Source organism: Leptodactylus fuscus, chromosome 1 (genome assembly GCF_031893055.1).
Source record: "Leptodactylus fuscus isolate aLepFus1 chromosome 1, aLepFus1.hap2, whole genome shotgun sequence".
Classification (NCBI taxonomy): domain Eukaryota; kingdom Metazoa; phylum Chordata; class Amphibia; order Anura; family Leptodactylidae; genus Leptodactylus; species Leptodactylus fuscus.
The window spans coordinates 254340985-254361213 of record NC_134265.1 but is presented as its reverse complement, the minus strand read 5'-3'; the positions used below and the strand labels follow the sequence as shown (position 1 = coordinate 254361213).

Here is a 20229-nt window from a genome sequence, read left to right as displayed (position 1 = left end):
AAATTGCTTAACAAATAATAGAGGCTTTTTTCTCTTTGCAAAAATGAGAGATTTGCGGCTAAAATCACACTTTATTACAAAAGAAAAAAGTATTTGTTAATTTTCACATTCCAATGGTAAAAAAAAATTCTGTGAAACACCTGTAGGATCAAAGTGCTATGAAAATGCATATGCAGGTATTTCTCATTAATATGGACTGAGGGTACGATGCGCCATGAGACAGCTGTGGACTTAACCAGTGCCTGTAGTAATAAATATTGAACACTAGGTGGCGACCAACTCTTTGACCACATGTAAGGGACGCTCTTCCCATACTGATTCAGAAGGGACTGGTTGTTTTCTGTCATGTGACTGCTGACAGTCCAAAGATCTTCGGTGCTGGTAACCGTGCGGCCGTGTACACAGGTCTGTGCTGTGAGCTATTCTATGTACTGTTATCTACTAGTCCTAGTGGTAACTAGTGAGCTGAATTGTACACAAAGCACATGAACAAATACTAGCATAGGGAAAGCATTAGTCACCTAGGAGCAATGGCATCATTTATACTGTTCCTTAAAGGGATCTTATCATAGAATCTATTGGGAAGATTTCTAGAGTGCATGGTGTGTTTGACCTCAGTGTTACAGTTAAGGTCAAGGATATTTCGACTTCTTGTAGTGATTCTGAATGATTGTTAACTATTGCGTGGAGGCTGCAGCAACAAGACTGCATGCAACGTGGTGAGATTGGTTGGAAGTTACATGTAGCTAAATAGTTCAAATCAATTTATAGCGCTATATATAGTCGCCCTTAATATTCATTCATCTTCATAGGTGACTGTGGTGTCAGTACTGGGGACAGCTGAGGATATGTTATCAATACTATGGCCGCCATTCATTTGTGTACAGTCCGCATTCATGGGGAAAGCTCTCTGCCCTATACTTTATACTGGCCCATAGACCTCCTTTTACCTCCTTGTTTGTGGGTTGCCTTTTTTTGCTGCATAGTGTAGTGTAGCAGTTGTTTGGGGGTTTTTTTGGAGGGGGGGTTTAATAAAAAATAAATATAAATGCCACTTTTCTGAATCTTTTTTGTGTTTCTGCTTAAGGCTGAGGTCACACATACTTTTTTGCTGTAGATAATTTTTCTGTATGTTTCTTTGCTTTTGAGACCAGGAGTAGATTTAGCAGCGGGGAAAAGTATCCGTGCTTTCTTTGTATTTGCCTAACCTTTGAAGACACTTAGTAGTAGTTATACGTTTAGACATGTTACAGTCAATCTTATGTGAATGTTTTTCCTTATAATTATTCCTTCATTTCTTATAGGTAGAATGGGACGCTTAGATGGAAAAGTTATTTTGCTGTCAGCAGCAGCACAGGGAATTGGACAGGCTGCTGCCATTGTAAGTCTGCCAGGCAGGTTCTCACCCTGTTTCATCAGTATCACTAGCCTATCATTTATTAAAGTGTGGTTACTTCTGATAATTCTATAGTAATAATCCAAGAAAATTAATAAGTAACATTTTGGAAATTTATTGTTGAAATCATCCATTAATAAACTTGTAGAACTACCAGGTTTCATAGTCCCTGCCCTGAATCTGAATACAGTCGGCCATTTACAGCAGCCTAGATTCCATCTAAGGAACAGCAAGATATCTACTAATGGGATGGGAGTGCCATAATGTGTAGGTAATTTGGTTATGTGAGTAGATGGGTAGTACGTCCTTATGAGGAATATCTGATCTGTTGGTAAGAAAATGAATTGTATCATGCAATTTGTACTATGTAAACTGCAGATATAGTGCTATTATTTTTATTCTGTGTCTTTAGGCATTTGCTAAAGAAGGAGCAAAGGTGATAGCAACAGACATCAATGAAGAGAAGTTGAAGGCTCTAGAATCATATAAAGGTTGTTAACCTCCTCCTGGTTATTCCTTAACTGACAATTACAACTTACGCTCAGTACACACACGTTTCGATTTCTTTATATCTTTGATTCTGAGCTTGTTTTTCTTTTTTTTCCTTCTTCCACTTTAACAATCAAGTTGTAGCCTGTGATAAAACCACATTTTGACATTCATTGTAGACATTTTGTGGATTCTATGTGTAGGCTAAAGGATGGCCTGTGCCCCTGGAGTACTATCCTCCATTTTGTTTTTACTTGCATTATAGAATATTGACATAAATGTTGCATGACAGTTGTGCAAGATTTATATTCACTGTAGTGCTGTGCAAAGTTTGTATTTAACTATAGGGCTCATGGCTAAAAAGATGGAGATACTTACATTGATTTCTGTATAAGTATTTCTGATTCTACAGCTGCACTGTAGCCTAAAGCAGCCTCTTTCCATTCAGTATAGACTTATATATTAAACCTGTATCTGAAATTGGAAATGGTTCTACAAACATATTCAGCTAGGTACACACCTGTGTTTGGGGACAACCTGAACGGAAACCTAATCCATTATAATGGGTTCTGTGTGTTTTTCACACGGATCATGTGGCGAGAAAAGTACTGCAAGCATCACTTTTCTCTCCACATGTTTCGAGTGGAAACCACACAGACCCCTTTATAGTCTATGGGATCTGTGTGGTTTCTTATATAACCACTTTTTAAAGCGTTCAATATTCTATTCGGGAGGTCCCCAAGCCAACTTCCCGAATGTAATACCAAACGCACGTGTGAACCAGGCCTAAGTCATGTATGTGTGGCTTCTCAGCCACCTAGCCCAGTGACTGTTTGATGAATAATACTGGAAGTGAGAAGAAGAGACAGCAGGCAAAGCTGCTGAAACAGGGAGATGGGAAATCCCATTTAAGAATAAGACACTTGTAGCTTACTAGTTGTTTTCCAAGCTGCAAAAAATACACATAAGAAGGCTTTATATCATAAACTACTAAATCAATAATATTTATTCAACTATTACAGGTATTCAGACAAGAGTATTAGATGTCACAAAGAAGGAGCAGATTGAAAAACTGTGCCAGGAGATTGATAGGATTGATGTTCTCTTCAATGTCGCCGGGTAAGTAAATTGAAACTTCCATATGTTTAATGTCTATTCCCTCTTGATATACATGTATTGTAAAGCACAGGGCTGCACTGACCAATATATAATATACCGTATATACTCGAATATAAGCTGACTCGAATATAAGCTGAATCCTCTAATTTTACCACAAAAAACTGGGAAACTTATTGACTCGAGTATAAGCCAAGGGGGGGAAATGCAGCAGCTGCTGGAAAATTTCTAAAATTAAAATGGCCGGAATTTTTGGGTGCAGTAGGTGCTGGGAAAGGGAAGGGGGTGTTTGGGTTGTCTGTCTGCCCCTTCCCTGAGGACTGGTGGTTTTTCCCTCCACTTGGAACTCAGCCTGGCTGAAGATAGCGTATCTGCAGTGCTCCTATTAACCCCTTCCCAACGGAACAGGAGCTCTGCAGATACCCTGTATTCAGTAGACAGGGCACTTTCAGACACATGGATACCTAATGTGTATGTTTCACAGTAATTTTGTACTTTGAGGGCGGGTTCACACCAGCGTCCGATCTCCGTTATGCAGGTTTCCATTCTTGCCCGAGAAACTGGGCAGGGGACGGACACCAGCAGGCAGTTTTCAAACCCATTCATGGGTTTGAAAAGTGTCCTACCCGTGAGCGTCTTCTGCACTCCTCAGCGAAACCGTTTTTTTTTTTTTTTTTTAACTGGACACAAATTCGGAAATGCAGGACTTTGTGTCCGGTAAAAAGAAAAAATCGGTTTCACCGTGGAGAGCAGAAGACTCTCACCGATGGACAGTGAATGTTGGTTTCCGTCTTCTGCCGAAAGAAAACAGAAACCTGCATAACGGAGATCGGGAGTTGGTGTGAACCCGCCCTTATATGTATTCTAGGGAAAGGAGTGATTTAGAACTTTTATTTAATATATTTTTTTTTTAAAGCTTTTTTTTTTCATTATTTTATTAGCCCAAGTGTATTGCCGTCTATGGGAGATTCTATACATTACTATTGCAGATGGTCATAGACCAGCCGCAATAGTAATATTGCTATGACAGGCCTGGGAGCCTTCATTAGGCTCCCGGCTGTCAACAGAACAGTTCGGCTCCTGCGACCTCGCTGCGCAGGAGCTGGCCTGCAACTCTAAAGGCATGGGGCTGGTGGGGACCGGCCCCAAGGCTAATTTTAAATTTTTAAGGAGGGGGGGGGGGGCAAGGACATCTCTAGAGGGCATCTCCACTGTAACTTTTACAGCGGAGATGCCAGAGCTCATGCCTGTGATCTCTATGGTGACTGCTCTGCAGCAGAGCAGCGGGCGAGTACCGGGGCCCGCAGCATCTCCACGCTCCTGCTCTGCAGGAAACCAGCAGCGGCAGGAGCTTGGTGATGCTGTTAATTTCAAACTGCAGAAGTACTTAAGGTACTTCTGCTAGCACGCCAGGAACACAGATACACGCCGGGTGCAGGCGTGAGGCATACGTAAGGCATACGTAGCCACGTCACCCGGCGTGTGATGGAGCGGTCAGCGGTGGGATGGGGGGCGGGGTCTGGAGAGCAAGTGAGTGGAAGCTGAGTTCCGGGCCTGCTAGCAGAAGTCCCGTAAGTACTTCTGCAGTTTGAAATTCCAGCGGCCGCCCACCTTGACTTGAGTATAAGTCGAGGCAGACTTTTTCAGCACAAAAACTGTGCTGAAAAACTCAGTTTATACTCGAGTATATACGGTAGTCACATTACAGGTCTTTATGTGTAATAACGCTATTTCTTACACTGCCATTCGTATGCCCACATGATTGAAGTGTAAAATACAGTAGGCGACATCCCACATGAAAATATATATTGCAGTATAATTCATATAGAATGAACAAAGTTCTCCATACATCACTTTCGTTTGTATTAGATATGGGCCATAAGCAAAAAGTATTACTGAGTGTCAATATTTTGTAATTAGATTGACTATAAAACATAGTAAAAGCATCAGTGAACAAACATATGTTGTGTACTTGCTGCACCATATCAGCCAAAGGCATGCTCTGTGCTATGGAATAAAGCTCATGCTACACTAAGTTATTCCGTCTTAAAGTAACCGTCCAAATAACAGATTTATTTCTAGTGCTTGTCCTGAAAGGTTAGTGCACTGGGATTCTCTCTTTGGTCTTTGAATCCCTGTGTCATGTATCATGCCCTCAGGCACTACAGTGGGCATAACACAATGTTATGTGGCATTCTGGGAGTTTTCCTAATAAGTGTGAACTATTGTGTACAGGGAAAGGGTTTACATGATTGTAATGGTGTACTGATCATTGTAAATTTTGTTTATTTATGTTCTGTTCAAGCTTTGTTCACCATGGAAACATATTAGACTGTGAAGAGGCGGATTGGGATTTCACTATGAATCTCAATGTGCGGAGCATGTATCTAATGATCAAAACATTCCTGCCAAAAGTAAGTCGGCTTCCCCCCTTCCCCATTCATCCATGAATTGTAAAATGTTATGTTTTATGTGTTATGTTATATTAAACATTGGTAGTAGTTACTTTAGTTTCTGAATGTATATTACCTGTTAGGGGGTGTTCACACTACCGCCGGTGTCCGCTCAAAATCTGTCACGGACACTAGGAGCGGACACTAGCTGTGTCCGTGACACCTGTCATTTATTTCAATGGGCATCGGGTGCGTTCTTTTGCACTCCGTGCCCGTCCTTCCCTGTCCGCAAGTGAAGATGTCCGACTTCTCAAGCGGACAGAGGAACCCTGCATGCAGGGTTTTTCTGTCCGCTTGAGAAGTCGGACATCTTCACTTGCGTACAGGGAAGGATGGGCACGGAGTGCAAAAGAACGCACCCGATGCCCATTGAAATAAATGACAGGTATCACGGACACAGCTAGTGTCCGCGACAGATTTTGAGCGGACACTAGGAGCGGACACTACCTGTCGGACACCGGCGGTAGTGTGAACGCTCCCATACCAGTCTTTAAAGTACAGTGAAGTTTAAGAGGTTGTGTCACCAGGTCTGAAAAGCCAATGACATAAATCATTATTACTATTAAGAATGGCGGGTGCCAACAGAGATCAATGCAGTAGAAAAGAAAACAGATTGCCAAGGGTCATATAGTCTTTAAAGAAGACCTGTCCTCTTTACATTATCTGTTAGGCGCCGTCATCCTGAGCATTCTGGTGTTTTATTGATTGAATTATGTTCAGCCATTCTAAACATATAAGCCATTTTATTGTTAATGTAGATTAGGGCATACTAGCCAAATGGCTGGTAATGCTGCATGATATACAGTAGAAATGCAGACCTCACACGTAATCATGCCAACGCTTTCTTTTATTGATCAAAATCGTGCGCTTTTTCCTTCGGAGTCCTGCCTATACTCCTGGCGCTCTGCAGTATCCCTGGTCTTCATTACCGTTCACATTGGCAATTTTGCAGGTCTCAAGTAGGGATGTCCATGGAGCTCAGGCTGCCATACGTTTCGAACCGTCTAGAAATATATGTCTGAAGAAGATTTGTGACCGAAAAATGTTTTGCTCTGCTCTACGGAGTACACGATTTTGATCAATAAAAGAAAGTGTTGGCATAATTATGTGTGAGGTCTGCGTTTCTACTATAGATCACGGGTTGGGACCCTATGCTCACACACTTGAATCAACAACTGCATCCCTCTACACTGCATGATATAAATCACACAAGGACCCCTCCGCCAGAGATGCTACAGTGTTACTTCCCACTTGGTACTTCTATCATTTGAATGGCGAAATGTATTTGTATAATCTTAACGCTCGGGCTGACAGTGCCTATCATATGATGTATGTTATTGAGCTTTTCAGACCCGATGAATGGCCCTCTTTAAAGACTATGTGCACTGTGGCAACCATTGTTTTCTTTTCTACTCCATTAATCTCTGTTGATATTGTCTATTGGTAAATGTTATACTATTTACAATTGAAACCACTGAGAACTAGTGGTCATTAGTTCTATCTAGCCGGGTTAGCACTTACAGATATGTGTTCTATTGCTGAACTATATTAAGCTGATCCTATTCTTGAACTTTCATTCATTATTAAAAAAAAGTTATCCACAGCTCCTGTTCACACCTATGTGTCTCCATGGTAACAGACTGCAAACAAACCCTGTATACTTTGATCATGCAGTTATATACCTTCTGTCTGTACCCTAGTTCTAAGTAACCTACCAAGAGTCTGTGAGCTAGAAGGAGAGGACAGATGCAAAATGGTAGGAGACGTTTTAATTAAAATATTTGCGAAGTTGCATTTTGTCTGAAGGTAACACAGGTTTTATATATCAAGCAATGAGTTGTACAGGGCTAGAAAATGCAGCGTCTTTCTTCTGGAAACAGTGCCACACATGTTTATGGTGGGATTGTACCTTAGCCCTGTTCACTTCACTGAGGCTGAACAGCAAAACCAGACACTACCCATGGGTAGGTGTGGGGTTGTTTCTGTGATAAAGCCATGTTTAAAAATAGTGTCTACAGCACCAAAATCTCTTCTAAGCGACTTATATGCTGTTGTAAGGGGTATCGGTGTCATAGTAAACCTATATTGTGTGAAAGTGCAAACTTGCTAATGAAAAAAATCAGCCTGTAATCTCTATGCAAATGAGCACCCAGTGCACCCAAGGTGTGGCCGTATCTGCCCTGCTTTCACATTTGATCATTGAACGTTGGGACCTGTCAATTTTTATTTTGGGGCCCTGCTTGGTAGCAAACACCGGTGAATACAGGTAATCTGGCAAGCATGGCCACGACTTGGAACACCTCACTTGCATATAGATTAGAAGTTGATTTAACCTTTCCTCACAATAGTATATAAGTGCTTTAGAAATGATCTTCGCAATGGTAGACTCCCAATAAAGAGGACCTTTCACCAAGTCCAGTTCTTTGCATTATTGATCCCAGTGCAGTTAGAATTTTTTCTCTAGTGCCCACAATTCTTTAGCAACAAGTGCTGTTAGTTTTGGTGCTGGATATGTTATTTAGGTTCTATACTGGTTGGATCTATGAATTGCACCTTTTTTCCTGTTCCAGCCTGACATTGACCACCTGACAGCACAGAGTCTAAACAACAAAGCACCAAAACTAACTGCACTGATTGCTCAGGAAGTGGAGGCTAGAATTGGTGGGCTAGCATTTATTAACATGCTAAAAACTGGAGTTGGTGAAAGGTTCTCTTTAAGAAAAGGTGATATAGTTATCACTAACATTGAAGATATTGAACAGTAACACTTGGAACATGAATAGTGGACAATAATATTCTGCAATTATGTGATTGTTAATGTTTTCCAGATGCTTGCTCAAAAATCAGGGAACATTATCAACATGTCTTCTGTCGCCTCCAGTATTAAAGGTATACATAATTAACATTGTGTTTCAGCTCTGTGCTAAAATAAAAATATCAAGTTTCCCCCATTAGTTTGTACTCAATACCCCATGCTGGCAAAGAGAAAACCAAATGCTAGACATCTTTGCTAATTTATTGCAAGGAAACATTTTTTGCATTGCCACCAGTATTGAAACCCTTTACTCAGTTCTTAGCTGTGACACCTTTAGCACCATTACACCCTCTAGTCATGTTGGTTATTGTGCCACAAGGTTTGCAAACCTGGATTTGGGGATTTATTTCCATTCTTAATTACAGATTGTCTGAAGCTTTGTCAGGTTGGATGGGGAGCGTTGGTGGACAGCCCTTTTCAGGTCTCTCCAGAGATGTTCATTTGGGTTCACGTCAGGGCTCTGGATGGGCCACTCAAGGACAGTTTATAGAGTTTTCCCTAAGCTAATCTTGTGTTGAATAAACTGTGTGCTTAAGGTCATTGTTTTGTTGGAAAGTGAACCTTCAGCCCAGTCTGAGGTCCAGAGCAGTTCCATGTATGTTTCTGATTTGATGACTGATGTAAATAAGGATGTTTTCATAGGGATAGAACGGCTTAAGCTTTGGATATATGACACTTGGTGGATTTCAGACTACCTCAGCCTTTTTTTTTTTTTTATTTTACTATAGAAACATATAAGTTTTAGGCTGGTGTGGAGAAATGCTGTAAAGTAGGAAGTAGTAATAGTTTATTGTTGTCAGTTGATGAATTGTAGGATGAATGAACAGAAGAGAAATGTAAATTCAGTCAATATTTGGTGCGACCACCTTTTGCCTGCAAAAACAGCATCAATTCTTCTAGCTACGCTTGCACGCAGTTCTTGAATGAACTTGATACTTTGAGTTTGTTCGAGATCTTACAGAAACAGCACCACTGTCGTCCATGGGTGGTATTATGGTTTAGTTGTCTTAAATGGATTGTCCACGATATAGGTTTTTATAGCCTATCCTTAGAATAGGCCATAAATATCTGATTGGTAGAGGGACTGGTCTGCTTCCAGCAGCTGTACTATACACAACACAGGACTGAAAGCTCTGGTCTCTGTATAATGGACAGGAGCTGAGCTGCAATACTAGCACTCAGTCACTATACAGGGCACAGTGACATTTACTTCTAGCCTATGTTGTGTATAATACAAGTTCCAGAATCTTCCCCACACAACTGATAGGTGCGAGGGCAGCTTGTCAGCCCCTACCAATCGGATGTTTATGGCCCATCCTAAAGATAAGGTCATGATAACTTGTATTCCTAACAATTCCTGGAATGTGAATGGAGATTAGTAGATACAAAAAAACAGAAATAGTGCTCTGTATAGCCACTGTGTGCACACTGTAATTCATGAGAAATGTTTGTTTGCTAATATAACCTTTTATGTATACTGTACAGTAGGTTATACTGTGATTTTGCTAACTATATTGGTATTGTTTTGTCCTCCCAGGAGTAGTAAACAGATGTGTATATAGCACTTCAAAAGCCGCAGTCATTGGTCTGACAAAATCTGTTGCTGCAGATTTCATTGAGCAAGGGATTCGTTGTAACTGTATATGTCCAGGTAAGTGAATTGCCATGCCAGAATAAAGGTAAATCTGTGTCTTCAGTAAAATGATTTATATGCACATACATTATAAAGGCTTTCGACATTGACAGTTACATAATTCCTTTATATTTATTACATTCAGTGTTTGTTATACTGAAGCCACTAATGCAGAAGTGTGTCAATAATGTGATACATATAAAAATGTTAAAGGGGTTGTCCAGGATAAACTGATAATTATCCTTCCGGGGAACAGCTCCTTCCTGTCTTCTAGCAGTGGGAGGAATAGGTTAGCTAGAGAGACTGGGAGGGGCTAGTAATGGGTGGGATCGCTAGTCAGTGAGGGTGGGAGGGGCTAGGCTTAGTGAGATGGAGAGTTTTGTAACGGAGTGAGATAGGAAGGGAGCTGAGTGAGAGGGGGTTAGTGCAGCAGCTGCACAGCAGGAAGGTAACACTATGTAAACAAACACAGAGGATTCAGCAGCAACAAGAGACACCCAGAAATCACTCCAATAACTGCTAAAGTTATATTGGTGTATTTATTAACCCATCACAAGCACTGACAGACCTTTATAAAAAAAAAAAAAAATTCTGCCCGGAAAACTCCTTTAACCCCTTCCCGACATGCGCCGTAATAGTACGGCGCATGTCGGGTCTGTAACTATGGCGACCGCCTGGGAGCCGGGCGGCCGCCATAGCCGCCGGGTGTCTACTGCTTCAAGCAGTAGACAACCGGCTCTAATGCCTCCGATCGGTCCCCGGACCGATCGGAGGCATTAACCCCTCCGGCGCCACGATCAAAGGCGCCGGAGGCGCCATTTTCCCGGCGGCGCATGGGCGCCGCCATTTTGCCGGTGATCGCCGGCTCCTGGAGCATGCTCCAGGGCCGATGTCACGTTGCCATGACAGCCGGGAGCCTGTACAAGGCTCCCAGGCTTGTCTGCAAATTGTCTCTTTTGCAGGCTGGTCTATGCAGCCTGCAAAAGAGAGGATGATTTTTTGCAATGCATTGCAATGCATTAGCATTGTAATGCATTCCATTAGTGATCAGACCCCCTGGGGTTCAACACCCCTAGGGGGTCTAATAAATGCAAAAAAAAAATTTAAAAAAAAGTAAAAAAAAAATATAAAAAAAATATAAAAAGTATTAAAAGTTCAAATCCCCCCCCTTTCCCTAGAACACATATAAAAGTAGTTAAAAACTGTGAAACATATACATGTTAGGTATCCCCGCGTCCGAAATCGCCCGCTCTACAAATCTATAAAAATATTTTTCCTGTTCGGTAAACGCCGTAGCGGGAAAAATAGTCAAAAGTGCCAAACCGCCGTTTTTTCACTGTTTTGATTCTGATAAAAATTTGAATAAAAAGTGATCAAAGCAATAACATTTTCCGAAAATGGTAGAACTAAAAAGTACACCCGGCCCCGCAAAAATAGCCGCTCTATGCATCCCCGTACACTTACGTATAAAAAAGTTACGGCCGTCGGAATATGGCTACTTTTAGAGAAAAAAAATTTTAACAAAGTTTTGGATTTTTTTTAAATTTGGTATCCCTGGAACCGTACCGAAACACATAATATAGGGGACATGTCATTTTGGCTGCACAGTGAACGCCGTAAAACCGAAGCCCGTAAGAATGTCGCAGAAATGCATTTTTTTCTTCAAATCCACCCCATTCTGAATTTTTTTTCCAGCTTCCCAGTACATTATATAGAATAATTAATGGTGGCATCATGAAGAAAAAATTGTCCCGCAAAAATTAAGACCTCATAGGGCTCTGGGAGCAGAGAAATAAAAAAGTTATGGGGTTTAGAAGGAGGGGAGTCAAAAACGAAAAACGAAAATCAAAAAATGCCATCGGCGGGAAGGGGTTAATGTTTATTGCTACTGTATTAGTTTGAGGATAAACTATCATTAAGGATATGTTTGCACGTTAGAGTTTTTCCTAGATCCTGAATTTTTTTCACTCAATCAGATGCTGCCCCTATTGCCTTCAGTTATCAGACAGAATCCACCAAAATGTCAAACAAAATGCATATTTTTCCACTGTAAAAATCAGCTAAATTACAAATTCATGTCTGCCTTGAAGTCAATGGAAGCAGGTTTCAGGCAGAGTTTGGGGTTGTTTTTGAGGTGTAATCTGTGTCAAATCCTGTCTTGTGAACACACCCTTACTCTTGTAAAGGGTATCTGTCATAATAGGGTTGTCCATGTTTTTGTAAACACATTAGTAGTCCATGATATGGACATGTCCTCCCCCACCCTGATATGAACCAGCATTGATGATCTCAGTGCCCATCTTGTCTGTGTTGTCTCCTGCTAGTCTCCCATCATGACATCTTGTGTTTTATTGTCTTGTCTACTTTTATTATTTATTTCTATGTTCATTGAAATATAGATTATATTTAGGAACTGTGGATACACCATCATTGAGAGAGAGGATCCAAGCTAGGCCAAACCCTGAACAGGTAAGAATCTGAAATATTTCTGTTTACAGCTAAGGTGACTGATTTACAAATAATATGCTGTCATTTTCTTGTGATTTGACTAGGCTTTAAAGGATTTCCTTGCAAGACAAAAGACTGGCAGAATGGCCACAGCTGAGGAAGTTGCTCATTTGTGTGTGTACCTGGCTTCTGATGAAGTAAGCCCTGTATTACTGTTTTGAGGTCTCAACAGTTGTGAACATAGTCTTTCTGTAATTGTAAAGCCATTGCTCCATGTTGTCTAACAAGTGACAAATGAAGATTGGGATGTGATTACTTGAAAGCACAACATATATTGATGCATCCAGTTTATAGTTCTCCCAGTTTGCAAGTCAGAATCCATTGAAATCCTCTAAATTCCATGCCCTTATTTGCTCTACCTTGTTAAATAATAATGTTTGGAGGTTATATAAAGCTGTTTTCTGTTCCTATCATGGCCTGACAGTGGGAGACAGAAGCCAGGTGGTATGTGGTCAATTGCACTGGGCATCCTGGACATGTTCCTCAGTCCTTTGCCCAATGCCCAGGCCACTATTGCATCTGCAACTTGGATTGATAAAATAAGATAATCCTTTAATAGTCCCACCATGGGGGAATTCAATGTGTTACAGCAGCATAGATAAATACAATAATAGTAAAAGAAAAAACACATACAAGGCTTAGAATAGAAGATAAAAAATACTAGGACTCATAAAGAAAAAACTTCATGGATCATTTAGTTCTCTGTGTGGAGTGATCTCCGCTTAGCCTGATGTTGATTATACAGCCTGACTGTGGTTGGGAGGAAGGACCTCTGATAACGCTCCTTCTCACACTTACAGTGAAGCAGTCGATCACTGACAGTAGTGCCCAGTGCTATCACAGTCTCATACATGGGATGGGAGTTGTTCTCCAGCATGGAGCTCACCACGGACAGTATCCTTCTGTCACCCACCACCTGTACTGGGTCCAGGGGGCTCCCTAGGACTGAGCTGGCCCTTCTAATCAGCCTGTCAAGTCTATTTCTGTCCCTGGCTGGTATGCTACTCCCCCAGCAGGCCACTCCGAAAAAGATGGCTGATTCTACACAGAGTTGAAAAAGGCCCTAAGAAGTTCCCCCTGGACTCCAAAGGTCCTCAGCCTCCTGAGCAGATAGAGCCTGCTTCTTGGTCAGCGTATACTTGGGATGGAATAGGACTGCTGTCTTTTGGTGAGGTTTGTATGTAGGCCTTCTCAGCATGTCACCTGGATAAATGTAACATAATTGAACCAGGGCCACCATAACGTAGCAGACTACCCATCACTACCCATTTCTAGTTCTTATTAAATTTAGCTAGATACTTTCTGTATAAAACTGCACTATAAAACTCATCTGAGGGACATCAGTAGTCACCTAAAGAAAGCTAGGTTATCTTTTCCCAGTTTAGATACGAATATCAGCTGGTCATAAAGAATGCTAGTGGCATATTTACTATGGAGGCAGGACACACAACTGTTATGGAGTCTGTGGTGGGAGGGGGCCCAGTACTGAATTGTAGTCACTACTAGGGGATGGTAACTACATGCTGATTACATTGTATAGAATATTAGCTATCAGTCCATATGTAGTTACTGCCCCCTACTGGAGGCTTCAGGCAGCCATAATTATAAAAATATCAAGAAAGAAAGTCTGAACTCCCCTAAGCAAATGTATAATGAGATTATCAGTTCAAAATATGGACACAAATGTAGAATGGTGGGAATTAACTTCAAGAGATTTTCTGGGATTTATTTTCTTCAGAGAGCAATTCAGTGTAAGAAGAGTTCAGATTATGCTGTGGGATTTTTAAGCCGAGTTTGGATGGGATTTGCTTATCTCATCCACTTTGCTGCTACTGCACACTGAATCAAATAAGCTGTCGACAAGTCTGCAGTAGATGTCTAATCCTCTGCATGTACGTTTCATGTAGACTTATTCTGAAAGGGGTTTTCCTATAACCATAGCTTGTCATCTGTCCGCAGAATTGATGGTGTGTGGCTGTCCTATGGCTGAGATCGCCATCAATCGTAAGCACATGTTCCCGTGTTCTCCTGTCTGAATGGATTGGTGTTCGTGTGCATTGACGTTCCATTCAAAATTTATTGGACAGAGGACATCTGACCTCTGCTACTTCCATCAGTTCCATACACTTTGCACTAGGCATCAGTGCATTCACTCAACTGCCTAACTATTCACATGGGAGAATACAGGATACTTGTTCTCGTGACACAGCAGTCAGGCACTTACCTGTTATTTTACGTTCGAAATTGTGATTGTGGAAAAACCTCTCGTGGGCTTCGGAAAAACTCCCTACTGTCTTTGTCCCTCTTCAATTACGTCACAGATGTGAGTTATGCTGGCATCATTGTGTGACATGATGCCGGCCTGACCCATCTGATGTCACTAAACAAGCCTGAAGACAGCAGATAGTCATGCCGGAGCCCAGGAGCGGTAAGTAATAGAGATGAGCGAGTAGTGAAATATTCGTAAATTCGATTCGAGTAGACCTCAATATTCGACTATTCGTTCGAATATCAAAACCCATTATAGTCTATGGGAAAAACATGCTTGTTTCAGGGAAACCAAAATTCGACCAATTGGAGTCATAAAGTCCATAATGACACCTCAGGAAATGATGCCAATACCTCTGGAATGAAACTAGGACATCAAGTGAAGCATGCCTGAGGGCATCTAACATGCCCAAGTGCCAGTATTATTATTAATTATTATTATTATTATTGCTGCTGCTACTGCTGGTACTACTGATTTAGCCAGCCAATGACTGTATATGGTTTTTGTTCCAAAGCCTACGTTGTCCTAGTTCCTGTCTCACCTCCCCTGCATAGTTATTGGTGTAAAAAAAAAGTGCCAGGGAAGGTGGGAGGGGAATCGAATTTTTACTGCGTTTTACCGCGTGGTATTCGACCGAGTACGAGTATTTTGAATACCTACTCGCTCATCTCTAGTAAGTAACACTAGTTTTTATATTTGCTCACCTCCCCTGCACCTCCAATCATTATACTCTGAATCCCAGAGTATAATAATAGCAATTTCAGTTTGGACAAATCTCGCAGGGCTTGCCCAATAAATACTCTTGCTACTTACTGATAGTTGCTCCTGCCCATGACCCCCTTGGCTTCCCCTTCTGTCCTCCGCGGGGCCCCGTGCGTCCCATATTAAGTTCCTGACCTGCAACGTTCTGACGCTGTTCCACGGCATGACATGGAAATGCGTGGTGTATTCTGTGGGGAGTGGGCCCACTTTCTTTTGTTCGCTTCTGCTCTTGTCAATAAATAGTTAAATAAAACTAACTTATTACTAAGCAGTATCAAAAAGAGAAGTAGGCAGAAATCATGATTTTTTTTTAATGGAAATGTTCAATAAAAATTGTGATTAAGAATTGCCACTTTTGAGCTCATAGGCAAGAAGACATTTTTAGTAATTTGTTCTGTCTGTTGTAATGTGCAAGATTTTCCATACATACTATTATTTTGGTAGCACAGTTAGGAAAGTCTGTCTGCATTTTCAGCAACCTTAAAGAGGTTGTCTGAATTTAATTTTTACCTGATCAATAGAGAGCCATCACCTGTCCCCCTGTATGGAACCACTTCTGGTGCCTACCATGTACACAACACAGGGTTGGAAGCAGAAAGCTCTGTCTGTTGTCTAGCGGCCAGGCACCTTCACTGCAGCACTGCTTCCATTGTGGTTAGTGGAAGGGGAGCTGCTCTGGTGGCGCCCAGCCACTATACAGCGCAGTTCTCTGTTTCTTACTGTTTACAAGATGGGCACCAGAAGTGGCTATATACAGATGATGGTTCCTGGGACCAGGTGACGGCCCCCTATCGATCAGATATTTTGTTCTCTCCTATCCTATCCTATCCATATATTGTTTATCCAGTGTAAATTAGATAAGACACACCACTTTTACTTACAAGTTGTAAAAGTGTCTAAAACATTTGATAAATGCGGCGTGCTACATGTTAGTCTTTTAGTGCAAATTCATGCTTGATAATTCTTCCACCTTGTTCATTTAATTTGTTAAACCAATTACCGTATTTTTCGGACTATAAGACGCACTTTTTTTCCTCCCAATATGGGAGGAAAATGTGTGTGCGTCTTATAGTCCGAATGCAGCGTGTGCAGTGTCTGTGTCCTGTCTATGAGAATCAAAAGGAGAGCAGCACGGTGCCTGCCTGCTCTGCCCCTCCTTCCCTGTCTGTGTCGCGTGTTTGCAGGAGCGAGATATGAGAGGCAGGGAAGTAGGGGCGGGCCAGACAGGTGAAGGAAGCGTGGTTTCAAGCTTGCCGAGAAAACCACGCCTCTTTCTCCCGTCTGGCCCGTCCCTCCTTCACTGCCTCTCAGATCTGGCTCCTGCAAACATGCGAAACAGACAGGGAAGGAGGGGCGGGCCAAACGGGAGGAGGAGGCGTGGTTTTCTCGGCAAGCTTGAAACCACGCCTCCTTCACCCGTCTGGCCCGCCCCTACTTCCCTGCCTGTGTGGCTTCATTGCAGGAGCAAGATCTGAGAGGCAGTGAAGGAGGGACGAGCCAGACGGGTGAAAGGTGTGTTTTCAAGTTTGCTTAGAAAACCACACCTCCTTCACCCGTCTGGCCCGCCCCTTTTTCTCTTCTTGCATAGCTTCACTGCAGGGTGTCTCTTTCCATCCATGGATGAGATTAGATAGATAGATAGACAGACAGACAGACAGATAGATTAGATAGATAGATATGTTCAAATCACCCCCATATCCCTAGAATACATATAAAACAAAAACATTACTGTGAAACACATACACATTTGGTATCCCTGTGTCCGAAAGCCCCTGGTTCTATTTACATTGGTGAAATATTATATTATTAGGTTATTAAATATTTCACCAATTTTTTTTCCTTAAATTTTTTTTCCCTATTTTCCTCCTCTAAAACCTTAGTGCGTCTTATGGTCCGGTGCGTCTTATAGTCCGAAAAATACGGTATATTGCATTATTTATTCTTAAATGACCCATTACATCAAACTACAATTGATTAAAAACAGTGTCATTTTTATTTAATTTTTTTTTAATGAATTGCACTTTAAAATGTATGCTATATACAATGAAACCACTTTAAGCTGATACGGTCTTTTATAGGAATTGTCCTCTCAGAGAACAAAAAGAATGTAGGTTAAAATGTCTTCTGAACTCAGCAAGCATATAAATCTCTGTAAAAACTCCAAATAATGACGAAAGACCCAAAGACGTGTATTTTCTGATTGGTATCACATCAGTATAATACGCAGAATCAGGTCTAGACTAGAACTAATAAGAGCCATAGTAGTATAAACAAGACACTCCAACCCACACACATAACCATAAGGGTTTGCCAATTTGTTCGTTGGTGTCATACACTTTTCCTAGCTTAAGATGGCCCCATCGTTCTTGGTCCCCATGTTGGCATATCTCTAAATTCTGGTCCCCAGTACGCCACTCTTCTCCTTCCTTGTCAACATCCAGGCTCTCCCCTCTCATTCCTGTTTCTAGAGCCATAATGGTGCAGGTGGTGCAACAGCTACTGTGTCTGGAGGGGTAGGCCGCAGCATCAAGACAGTGGTTGGAAAAGTCTGATAACATGACCTGTTTCTCTTGTACAGACAATACATCACTTGCACAAGGATTCGGCACTCCTGCTTGCAGGACTTTTTTCTCCATATTTTAAAGTGGATTCGGGGATCAAAACCCCAATCGGAGGTCCGGTGCAGGTGTGAACTTAGCTTAAAATAGATGGTGTAAGATGTAAACAGTGAAGGGATCATGGTGCTTTCATAAGTGCCACGGTCCCTTTAAATGGCTAATAAGCCGGGGTCCTGGATCTCTAATTCATCATTGTCAATAGTTAGGAACTGCAATACTTATTTAAGGTTAAGGCCCCCAAAAAATGCTGCGGAAAAGACTGTAGTAGAAACGCATCGTGTTTTTCTCTGCAGCATTTTTTTCAGAAAGTCTGCAGAGTAATCCCGTTTTCCGCCGGTATGCAAATTAGTTCTCTCGCAGAACTGGGGGTGGGCCCCAGCACTCAAACGGCACTGGGGGTGTCCCCAATGCTGCGAGAGAACTCTCCAGCGACGCCTCCATCTTCTTCAGGAATGGGGTCTTGACTCGTCTTCTTCCGGGGGTTGACTTCAAACTTCTAGGCTTTGGGCCTAGGAAAAATCCAACTGCGCATGCCCACCGGCCACAAGAAAATGGCCGCTTACAATACTGTGTAAGCAGCTATTTTTCTTGTGGCCGCGGGCATGCGCTGTCGGCTTTGCCCGAGGCCTAGATGTTTGAAGCCAAACCCTGGAAGAAGACTCTTTAAGACCCCATTCCAGTGCTGTTTGAGTGCTGGGGCCCACCCCCAGTGCTGCGAGAGAACTAATTTGCATACAGAAGAAAACTGGGATTTCTATCGAAGGGCGGCACAGAAAAGACATCTAAAGGTAGGAGAAGAATAGCCTTTCTTAAGGATGTTCCTACATGTTAGGGAGAAAAAATTGCATTTTAATGATTGAATGCCTTTAAAATAGGCCATCAATTTTAGATCAGCTGTTTTGCAGAGCGCAGCTCCCAGCATTGTTTACATAAGACACAGCACTGCTTACTCACTGTATTTTTAATAACTGTGGTCGTAGGTACTATACGGCAGCAGCATCTAGAACTGCTGCTATCAAGAGTACTCCGTAGGGATGGGGTAGAACTTTAGTTACACCACTGCCTGGTCCACAGCACCGCATCCTTTAAATCTTTGTCCTCAGCAGGATTCCTCTCCTAGACTCAAGCATAGCTACCCCTCTCAGTTCTGGTTGCTACCATGGCTCGTCCCTCATTCCTAGACTAACATGATTCCCTTTCCATTTTCCCCAGGCACTGTTAAACTTGACCATACTGTCACTATATACAGTCAAGGCTGATATTTCATAGACCAACATCTGAACTTAAACACCCACCTGGAAATGCTCTAGGAATGTTAATTTTAAGGTGGGATTTACACAGAACTTGTCCCTTTTGTGCTCCAGTTCCCAGGATTGTCCTAGCAATAATTGGGAGTGTTGGAATGTATGCTCAGCACCTTAGTGGCACATTGCCTTGACTATAACATGAGGGCTCTGCTCTAGTGTGATACTGGTGACCTCTCTTTCCTGATGTCCCTTGGAAGTCTGTTGCTCTTAAATGTGTCCTAACAATCTGTAAGGCTAGCCTTGGGGTCGTTTTTTTTAGATCCCCAGAACTAACTATATTCTGTTTCTTGAACTTTGATTACATCGCTGGAATTCTGTCAGATTTTAATAGATGAAGATTTGTTCTTCTATATTGTTATATGGTGCTGTAAAAAATTGATACCAGGTTTTCCATTATTTTGTCATATTTCTTAATATTTTATAGTACCGTCTCTAAAATTAATGTTTATTTTCTTGTCTTTTTAGTCTGCTTATGTAACTGGTGATACACACATCATTGATGGTGGATGGAGTCTGTAAATCATGTGGCATGAGAATCTGACAACAGATGAGATACTTCATCAAAAATCAACAGAAATACAAGGCAATGTGAAGCTAATGGAAACCGAGAAATTATGTGTAATTTTTTTTTATTGCACAAGTTGTGATTTACATATACACACTAATAAATGACTGGCATCATCTATCAAAATCAGACAGATAAATTTGCTTTGTTTTCCATAGCAGCCAACCACAGCTCATGATATTTTTCCTGTGCAGAGGCTATGTTCACATCTGCATCGGAATTCTTTCATTGCCTGCAGTGTACAGGCAGGGGAAGCTTTGTATAGCCACCTATAGGCTGTCATGAGAGATCAGACCCT

General features: G+C 41.7%; 1 protein-coding gene across 1 annotated transcript; it reads left to right on the top strand.

Annotated features, from left to right (window-relative positions):
• The first annotated feature begins 339 nt into the window (after positions 1-339).
• On the top strand, positions 340-20133 carry BDH2 (3-hydroxybutyrate dehydrogenase 2). Its single transcript, XM_075285945.1, has 10 exons — positions 340-405; positions 1305-1381; positions 1809-1887; positions 2908-3004; positions 5307-5415; positions 8283-8343; positions 9807-9920; positions 12313-12371; positions 12455-12547; positions 19832-20133. Exons 2-10 carry the CDS (start codon positions 1310-1312, stop codon positions 19883-19885), a joined length of 738 nt encoding a protein of 245 aa, XP_075142046.1. The 5' UTR covers positions 340-405; positions 1305-1309; the 3' UTR covers positions 19886-20133.
• Positions 20134-20229: the final 96 nt, after the last annotated feature.

Excerpts from the sequence above, each read along its gene's own strand:
- BDH2 (XM_075285945.1), top strand. The coding sequence starts at position 1,310 with ATGGGACGCTTAGATGGAAAAGTTATTTTGCTGTCAGCAGCAGCACAG. Across the intron at positions 5,416-8,282 it reads TCAAAACATTCCTGCCAAAA|ATGCTTGCTCAAAAATCAGG; the intron begins GTAAGTCGGCTT and ends AATGTTTTCCAG. Across the intron at positions 12,372-12,454 it reads CTAGGCCAAACCCTGAACAG|GCTTTAAAGGATTTCCTTGC; the intron begins GTAAGAATCTGA and ends TGATTTGACTAG.